The 9,593-nt window shown below is 47.2% G+C and overlaps 1 protein-coding gene across 2 annotated transcripts; it reads right to left on the bottom strand.

The window, feature by feature from the left end:
• Window positions 1–207: 207 nt before the first annotated feature.
• Window positions 208–8,996, bottom strand: LOC306818448 (voltage-dependent L-type calcium channel subunit beta-4-like). 2 transcript variants are annotated; one of them, XM_079336044.1, is made up of 6 exons: window positions 8,935–8,996; window positions 7,040–7,303; window positions 5,486–5,569; window positions 1,103–1,273; window positions 431–553; window positions 208–340 (listed from the first exon to the last, which is right to left on the bottom strand). In XM_079336044.1, exons 2-6 carry the CDS (start codon window positions 7,100–7,102, stop codon window positions 209–211), a joined length of 573 nt encoding a protein of 190 aa, XP_079192170.1. In that variant the 5' UTR covers window positions 7,103–7,303; window positions 8,935–8,996; the 3' UTR covers window position 208. The 2 variants fall into 2 exon arrangements, with proteins under 2 accessions (XP_079192170.1, XP_079192171.1); XM_079336045.1 differs by lacking the exons at window positions 5,486–5,569; window positions 7,040–7,303; window positions 8,935–8,996 and adding an exon at window positions 3,199–3,845.
• Window positions 8,997–9,593: the final 597 nt, after the last annotated feature.

Raw genomic sequence — 9,593 nt, 5'->3', positions numbered from 1 at the left:
GAGCTGAGGCCACGCCCACCTGTCAATCAGCTCAGCTACACGCCTTATTGTGAATAACTCTGATCCTTCATCCAATCAAAACTGCTGAGTCATGAAAACATCCCCCCCCCGTACAGTGTGTGTGGATGGAGACATGTGTGTGACTTCCTGTTCTTATTGAGTGAGGAAGCTCAGATGTGGCGTTGAGGAGACAAAGTGTGGGATGTGCTCACCCTTGGACTCGTCCTCTTTTCTGCTCCTGCTGGAGCCGGATGTTCTCCAGCTTCAGAGGACTCGGGATGAAGCCGATCTCACAGCCCTCCTTCACTAAGCGACCGATCCACCAGTCATTGTTGAACTTCTGCAGGTCGGCGCACCAAGAACAAAAAGGAAACATCGTCACGGGTAGGATCAGAGATTTGATTAAAAACGGACCAAAAAGCGCTCGTACCTCTTTAATGTGGAGGAAGTCCTTGGCGTCGAAGGAGATGGCGGTCGCTGGAACGGGGACATCCTCATCCAGAGCGCCGCAGTAGCTGACGTTTGTCCTCACGGCGAAGGCCACAGGTTTAGTCTGCAGAGACGCATCACGTGTTAAAAGGACACGGGAGGACGGAGACGGGACATTCACAAAAAGGAGGAAACCGGAGAAGATTATCAAAACAACAAACTAAATGTTACAAAAAAAAAAACAGTTTAAAGTAAAATGAGATCAAACACAAAATAGGGTTAAAATATTCATAAAAACTCGGACTTAGTTTTGGGGCTTTTACAGATCAGAGACAGGACAGTGGAGACTCTGGAACGACGTGGTCAGACCTGATCCAGGGCCGGTGCACATGGGGCGTGTGCACCAGCCGCTAGGCCACCAGCGCCCCCTGATGACCCTTTTTTAACCCTTCAGCTCTTTGAGAGTCGCGTTAACGACTCAGTGACGAGGTCCAGTGGAATCATTTTAAAATAACAACGGGCCAGGAACGCTTCCCTGAGGGACTCCACCTCCCCGTCTGCATCAGGACAGACGTCTCTGTCCCCACATGGATCAGATCTGTTGATTAAAGACGTTTCGGGACACTCGTCCGTCTTTATAAGCGGAGCCACTGATTGGCTTAGGAGCGGCTACCTTGGCTCGCTCAAGTTGAATGGTGGCCTGCTGCTCCCTCTCCTGGCGGCTCTGTCCCGGTCCTTGGCTCTGGCTTGGGCTCTGGCTCTGGACCTGCGCCGGCACGTCCCGCTCCTCCTCCAGAGAGACATCTGAGTCTGATGGTCTGCTAGTATAGGAATCAGCTGAGCCCTGCAAGCACAAACACACAGGCAGCCGGTCACTGGAGCTGTCAGCACTGTCCCATCGTGTGAGGACAATTTGGTCCTCATTGACGTCTGACAGTAAAGTAGAACCAGTGCACATAGAATGAATAGAATCAGTGATGAAAGAGGAGAGGGAAGTGAATCTTTGTCCTTGGATCGTAAGCACAGCAGCTCCTCCCACATGCTGGACTGGCACCTTTAAAACATCCAGTTATCCAACAACTAATTCTGCAGAGACAAGACTGGACCAAGCGCTTTGGTCTGCTACGTTGGTAAGGAGGATTCAATTACAGGAGACCATTAAGGCTCAAGAAGATAAATCAGGACAGTCATCAGAGCTAAGCACTTTTTTTTTTTTTTACAAGCGAGCAGAGAGTGAGGCCTGACTTCAGCAAACTCCTCGGCTGCTCATTTAATCAGGACGTGGGACATTTGGGAGAGTTAAAAGGATTCCTACTTTCAGGAAATATAAGCTTGTAAGATTTCCAACAAACAAACAAACAAACAAACAAACAGATCCGTCTGCCTCGCTCCCTCCTGGGCCCAGCGTGCAGAGCGTGCAGCAGCAGAGAGACAGGCTGCGTGCTCATCCTGAAACATATCAAAGTCCATGTTTGAGTCACAGACGGACTCAGGTGAAGAAGAAGAAAAACATCTTTACAGGAGCGTCTCCTGTACAAAGTCAAAGCTCTCATTTCGTGGGTTTATTTGAAAGTGAGACACACAGTTTAAAAATGTTAAATAAGGAGAGAGCGCTCCCGAGTGCACCGCCGGCGCTCTCCTCTTGGTGGGCACGGGGCGAGAGACGTTTCTTCAGTTTACTCGTCTTTTCAGCGGACAGGAGCTGCCAAACTACGTGATTTATCTCAGTAGAAAATCTACAAATTCATGTTTGCAAGTGATGTGGTGTCTTTTAAAAGAGTCGTTAACAAACGTTTTGACCTTCATCACATCAAATGAAGACGAGGATTTAACTCAACTCATTGTGTGAACACTGTTGTGTAATGTCTCATCTGGAGAGCTTGGACAAGTCCGGAAAAATAAGCCCTGATGATGTCACAGTGATGTCATCAGCATCGTCTCGGCAATAAGAGTGGATGATTCATTTTTGAGCGAAAGCCTGCATTGCAATGTGGAGAGCGTCTGATTGGACACGATCCAGAGTCACATTTTGGGAATTGTAGTTTTTTTTTTTTTTCGCACATCAGTGTTTAAAAAAAAATCCACGGGGAGATTTTGACCTGTCGTGATACATTTTTTGTTGAATGTGACGGCTGCAGGTCCAAGTTTAAGGGGAAAGCAGAGCAGGGAGGAACACAGTGAAATACTCCACGACACCTTCAGAGACCATCTTTAAAATCCAACACTTATGACTCATCCCGGCGTTTCTGTGTGGATGCTTCATACTGTACTGTAGCATCCCGGCTATTAACCAATGTAGTAGCTTCAGCATGTGACTCATCAACATCAGAATCCGCTTCATGACATCACGATGCATGTTTCTGGACACCAATTAGAGGCTTTTACGGGCCTCGAGGTAGAAGGCTGATTCTGGTTCCTCCTGGAGTCACGGCTCGGCTCCCTCCTGGAGGTGAGGAGCCGGAGAAACGGCTCCTCTCGTTGAATCAGAATACACAGAAACATTTGAGGGTTATATTTAGAGAATGTCACACGTCAGGAGCCATCTGGCTAATGTACACCCCCGCCTTCACACACACACACACACACACACACACACACACACACACACTCACTCACCCAACCCCCTTTCAGCGGAGCATAGCCCACGATCACGCTACGCTGTTCCGCTGGCTAACACATCAAAAAGGCCTCCAAAACCTGTGTGTGTGTGTGTGTGTGTGTGTGTGTGTGTGTGTGTGTGTGTGCAGATTCACATCCAGAAACACTCACCGCCTCCGAGTCTTCAAATCCATGCAGGTACAAATTGTCATACATGGAGGTTTGATAATCCAACGAGCACCTCTAGAAGAACGAGGGGGAATAAAAAAACGAGAGTGGAGGAGGAGGAGGAGGAGGAGGAGGAGGAGGTGGAGGAGGAAGGTGGGGGCTCCGCTGAGAAAAATAAAAGGATGGATGGGGGAGATGACGACAATCCCGTCCCTCCACAGAAGAGATGAAAAATCAGAAAATAAAAAAAGATCTCTCCTCCCGCTGGATCACGCCTGGTCCTCCGGAGGCCTGATGGATGCAGCTTCTCCCTGATCGCAGCGCGCTGCTGCTGGCTCACATTATAGGACGAGGAGGCTCTCCCTGGAGGTAACCCAACGCTGGCATTTCATTTCATCACACACACACACGCACACGCACACACGCATAAAGCTACACACACAATAAAGCAGCAGTGGCAGCAGCAGCAGCAGCAGAGGCAGCAGATCCTTCCTCAATATCCAAGCCTGATGACAGAGCCAATGTGCAGCCAGCTGATTGGCTGGCTCGCCGTCCACTCAGCTTGGATGAGTGTGAGGAGGCAGCGGGGAAACGGGGGAGGGGGATGGAGGAGTAAAAGAGGGGAGCAGCATCCTCCATTTGCCTCACTCTGCCTTTTTTTTTTCTCTCCACCCTCTGAAGGTACAGAGCGTGCGGGCAGGAAGGCGATGATGAAAGAAGAGAATCCACCTGACAAACGATTCAACTGAAGCTGCACAATGAAGTCAAATAATCGATGAAATCAGGCGTCACATGCTTCGGTCTCAGGACAGGGTCTCTAGATCTTTGTCTTTCACACGACTCCCCGAGCACGATTTAAAAACACACATTTAAAAATGATACAATCTGTTCATTTTAATTAAGATTATTACAGATTAACCAGAAGCTTCCACCAGCTAAAAAACGTTTTTACACTTTACACCATCACATCCATTCTGATATCCGCACAACCCGACAGGGAATGTGAGCATGACATCATCACCAAATCATCTACTGTTTTACATCTTATAGTTATATCTTCAGACATTAAAGGAGCAGTCTGTAGCTCCGCCCCCTAGTGTTTAACATGAGTACTGTAGTCTAAACTCTAATCATCACAGAGAGCTGGCTCCGCCCCTCCTCTCACACAGGTCAGCATGTGGTGGACACTGTAGCTTCAGTGTTTAGCCAGCTCTGCATGTAGAGACACTGTAGCTTCAGTGTTTAGCCAGCTCTGCATGTGGTGGACACTGTAGCTTCAGTGTTTAGCCAGCTCTGCATGTAGAGACACTGTAGTTTCAGTGTTTAGCCAGCTCTGCATGTGGTGGACACTGTAGCTTCAGTGTTTAGCCAGCTCTGCATGTGATGGACACTGTAGCTTCAGTGTTTAGCCAGCTCTGCATGTGGTGGACACTGTAGCTTCAGTGTTTAGCCAGCTCTGCATGTGGTAGACACTGTAGCTTCAGTGTTTAGCCAGCTCTGCATGTGGTGGACACTGTAGCTTCAGTGTTTAGCCAGCTCTGCATGTGGTGGACACTGTAGCTTCAGTGTTTAGCCAGCTCTGCATGTGGTAGACACTGTAGCTTCAGTGTTTAGCCAGCTCTGCATGTGGTGGACACTGTAGCTTCAGTGTTTAGCCAGCTCTGCATGTGGTGGACACTGTAGCTTCAGTGTTTAGCCAGCTCTGCATGTGGAGGACACTGTAGCTTCAGTGTTTAGCCAGCTCTGCATGGGTCTGTAAAGCTTTCTGCGTTCTAACCTCTCTCCATGTTTCATCTCCAACATTGATCCTAGTTTGAGCAGCTTTCTGCTGCTGGAGCTTATTAGAAACATGCAGAGGCTTTTTAGCTCGGGTACAATCACTTCTATCTGAAGCAGTTCCACTGCCCGCTTCCATCGCTGCAACACCTGTTCACCTGATAACTGCTCTCATATCTGGCAAACCCAGGGGCGTCCAAAACGGCCTTCAAAGCCCCGCCTACCTTCTCTGGTCCAATCAGATCCAGAGCCTTTTATCGATCTGTTGTTGAAATCATGTTTTAATATTTGGATTTTTCCTTTTTAATCGAATCAGTAAACTGTTCAGTTGTCCTTTCTGCACATTATTCCCACTGAACCAGCAGACAGTAACCAGGACTGAAAGTTTGGTGGTTCGGCCGAGATGCAAATTATTGGAAAAATGATGTGACCTGACAGTGAGGCTAGAAACGCATCAAATCCTCCGTCTCTGTCAGGTGTTTTCCATGGGAGGCCTTTCTTTGCGTGTTCGTACCTGTCTGAGGATGAAGCTGGTGGAGGTGGTGCTGCCATCAGACCTCTTCAGTCTGCTCCTCCTGGAATAAGTCCCTCGATTCACCTGAGCGGGGATAAAAGAAAACACAAACTCTCAGCCAGCAGAATCACTTTTTATCCAAAGTTTATTTCTGCAGAAGCAAAAAACTGTTTGTCTCTCTGTCCAAATATAACCGCAGAGTTCATCTCCAGGGAGCTGAATTAATTATCTGCCAGTGATTTGGCCCATTTCTGTTCTGAGTCTCCAGAGTTAATGACAATGTCACCGTCAAAGAGTCAGAGCCCACTTCCCTGGATTTGATGAAACAGGGCCATTAATCTGGGTCACCATCTCTCTTTCTGTGTCTCAGTCGACGCCGCGAGGAGCTTTATCTGGGTAAAGTTAGCCCAGTGTGCTATTTATACCAGAATGGACCCTGCAATTATCAGCTGAAATGAGGAGAATGAAGCTTCACATGCAGGACGAGACCTTCAAAAAGTGTAAAAGTGTTCTCCACACCGTCTCGTGAATAAAGGATCCAATATTTACCACAGTAAAAGTGTCAGAGAGTTAATGGTGAATTAAAGAATGACTTTAGATTGCTGCTATTTCATTCATTCTTCAATGACTGAATTTAAAGTATTAGGGATCATTTCTTTGCTCAGAGGAGGATAAAAGAAAACACGTGGCGAGTGGCGAGGGCGACCACCTGTGTGCACGTTAAGGCGTTGATCAAAACAAGTTCTGACTTGACATCAAAGTGAGATATAATAGCCTCCATCTGTCCAAGGGCAAAATAAAAGATTAAATCAAAATACAAAGAGGGTCTTCATCACAATGTTTGATTGAAACTTAAAGATTATTATTTTTTAGAATGAGCAGGTAGACAGGGAGGCCTGTGATTGGTTCATCAGAGAGCAGGGAGGCCTGTGATTGGTTCATCAGAGAGCAGGGAGGCTGTGATTGGTTCATCAGAGAGCAGGGAGGCTGTGATTGGTTCATCAGAGAGCAGGGAGACAGGGAGGCCTGTGATTGGTTCATCAGAGAGCAGGGAGACAGGGAGGCCTGTGATTGGTTCATCAGAGAGCAGGGAGACAGGGAGGCCTGTGATTGGTTCATCAGATTGGTACCTCATGGCAGACATTGGTTGAAGTTTTTACAGACTTACAAACTGATCCAGATGATGGATTTACTTTGTTCCTTTTTCAGAGAACCTGAGTTATTAATGTCTGTCAGGACCTAAAGACAGTTTAGACCTGGATCTGAATCTGGAGGAAATGAACTTAATACTTTATAAATGTTGAGAAAGAAGTCAAACAAATAAAGAAGAATCACAGGTGCAGATGAGCTTATCTGAAAAGATCACCTGAAGAGATACGCGAAAATAAAACATGATAAAACATGTTCAATTTACCATGAATTTAAAATAAGCTAGTGGTTTCCATTACCAAACAAAAAGCATGAATTTCAAAATAAAGCTCTTCCAGGTGTTATTAATGGTAAATGCTTCATAAGAGAAAATAAAGTTGAAGAGCTTCGTGAGAAGTTTCCTACCTGGAAAATGGGCGCCTGGATGCCCTCTCCGATCTTGTTCCTGATGTAGATGTGTCGGGACATTTCGGCCAGCACATCAGTCCAGAGGGCGGGCTGCTCCGGTCCAGCCCAGCGGAGGGGCTGCGGGTTCCGGGCTGCGTGCTCCAGCTTCACGCTGCTGCTGCTGCTTCTTTCTCTCTTCCCTCCTCTAGACAAGGTGTTCCCGCGCGCCGGGGAGTGTGCATGCACGCTGCTGCCGCTCGCGCCACTCCACAGCAGCTGCGCCTGAGTGATGGACGGGACTATTTTAGAAAGCAGAGGTGGGGGCACGAGAGGAGGGCTTCATTTATCCTGACAGGGAGGCCATCTTAAAGAGGCACAAAGGAACAGACAGACAGACAGACGAACTAATTCAGGCTCGATTAAAAATACAACTCTTTAAAGTGTCAGCTTCATAAAAACATGTAAAGAGTCATTCACACACTGATGGTAGAGGCTGCTGCAGAGTAAAGAGTCCATCAGTAATAACTCATCCATTCACACACTGACGGTAGAGGCTGCTGCAGAGTAAAGAGTCCATCAGTATGAACTCATCCATTCATACACATTCACACACTGATGGTAGAGGCTGCTGCAGAGTCCATCAGTATGAACTCATCCATTCACACACTGACGGTAGAGGCTGCTGCAGAGTAAAGAGTCCATCAGTATGAACTCATCCATTCATACACATTCACACACTGATGGTAGAGGCTGCTGCAGAGTGAAGAGTCCATCAGTATGAACTCATCCATTCATACACATTCACACACTGATGGTAGAGGCTGCTGCAGAGTAAAGAGTCCATCAGTATTAACTCATCCATTCATACACATTCACACACTGATGGTAGAGGCTGCTGCAGAGTCCATCAGTATGAACTCATCCATTCATACACATTCACACACTGATGGTAGAGGCTGCTGCAGAGTAAAGAGTCCATCAGTATGAACTCATCCATTCATACACATTCACACACTGATGGTAGAGGCTGCTGCAGAGTCCATCAGTATGAACTCATCCATTCATACACATTCACACACTGATGGTAGAGGCTGCTGCAGAGTCCATCAGTATTAACTCATCCATTCAGACACATTCACACACTGATGGTAGAGGCTGCTGCAGAGTGAAGAGTGTGTTGCCCAAGGGCACATCGGACATGTTGTTTTGGTTTCAATAATTAAACTCTTCTGCTTCAGGCTACAGAAGAGGAGCTCTGAGATACAGGGTCCCACATTATAAAGGGGGTCAGACCACAGACTGCAGATCCTGGGTCAGGCCCAACAACTCTGTCGTACGCCGGTCGGTCCAGAAATTCAAAGTGGAGCCGAGCTGAAGGACTCTGAATGTTAGTGACGTGTTTGAATGTTTGCATCTTGTCTATAATTTCTTAAATTTCCCTCCGGATCAATAATCTATCTATCTATCTGTGATATGTTGTAAATGGTGCTGCTATGATGTGAGACACATTTTAGTCAATCAATCGATGAATATCTTCATGCACGTCACTTCTTTCTGTGATAATGTTGGGCAGGGTGGCAGAGCAGTTCATCAACCTTTGAGACACGCTGCAGTGTAGTTCCTCCTTTTCTCCAGCAGATGGCAGCACGATCAAATAAAAGCAGGTGATGAGGTTAGCAGTGCAGGTGTGTTTTTGATGCTTCAGGACGAGGGGGAGATGTTGTTCCTCAAACACCTGGAGTGTGTGGAAGTGTCTGATGTTAAGATCACTTTATAAAAGTAAGAAAGCAACAAATGGTCCTTTTTATCCCGCTCAGAATTGGATGTTTTCCTCTTTGAGAACTAAATGGTGTAAATATGAGTGAATGATGCGTGATGAGTGTTGAGTCACAGGTGTGAGCGCGTCATGATACCTGCCTTAAAGCAGCATTTCGGCCCCTCGGCTGTGGCTCTCCTCGCTCCAGGATGTGAGGTCGTGACCTCTCAGCTGCTCGTCCTCCAAATGATTCAACAGTCTCTTAACCTGCTCACGTGAGAAAGCAGAAACATCAGCATGACGGAGAGGAGACCTACCAGCACGCCTCTCTCCTCTGTAAAAGACACACGAGCTGCTGAAGGAGCATCTTAAACCCCCCCCCTGACTTCCTGTTTGAGCACCTGATTGTTCCCTAAACATCTGTTATCCTCTACATGACACAGTGAAGGTCCTGCACACCAGGAGATGTCATCATGGTGGTCAACACCTTTCACCTTCTCCTGGTTTCCAGTTTGGCTCCTCCCACCTGAACCAAACCTCCCCCGACCTGCGAGCGTCCGGCCTTCTCCCTGCCCCGCTGGACCAAAGTAGTGTTCGGTGGCCATCTTCCCATCAGGATGATCTTCTTCCCCTCATGACGCCTCAGGGAAGAGGAACCAAACAAAAGTCTTGAACTCTTTAAATATGCAGAGCTTATTCTCGCTTTAGCAGCTGTGATCCTAGCACCAGAATGGATTTATTCAACTTCTTTTCTTTTTACAGTTATACAAAAATATAGAGTACCAAAAGTGTCGGAGTTGAGTCACATCACATTCA

This window comes from Symphodus melops, assembly GCF_947650265.1.
Source record: "Symphodus melops genome assembly, chromosome: 23".
Taxonomy (NCBI): domain Eukaryota; kingdom Metazoa; phylum Chordata; class Actinopteri; order Labriformes; family Labridae; genus Symphodus; species Symphodus melops.
This window is presented reverse-complemented; position numbering and strand designations above follow the sequence as displayed.

Coding starts and splice junctions, on each gene's coding strand:
- LOC306818448 (XM_079336044.1), bottom strand. CDS start 7,102: ATGTCCCGACACATCTACATCAGGAACAAGATCGGAGAGGGCATCCAG. Junction 1,274..5,485: donor CCAGCTTCATCCTCAGACAG/GTACGAACACGC, acceptor TTGTGCTTGCAG/GGCTCAGCTGATTCCTATAC. Junction 554..1,102: donor TTCAACTTGAGCGAGCCAAG/GTAGCCGCTCCT, acceptor GCGTCTCTGCAG/ACTAAACCTGTGGCCTTCGC.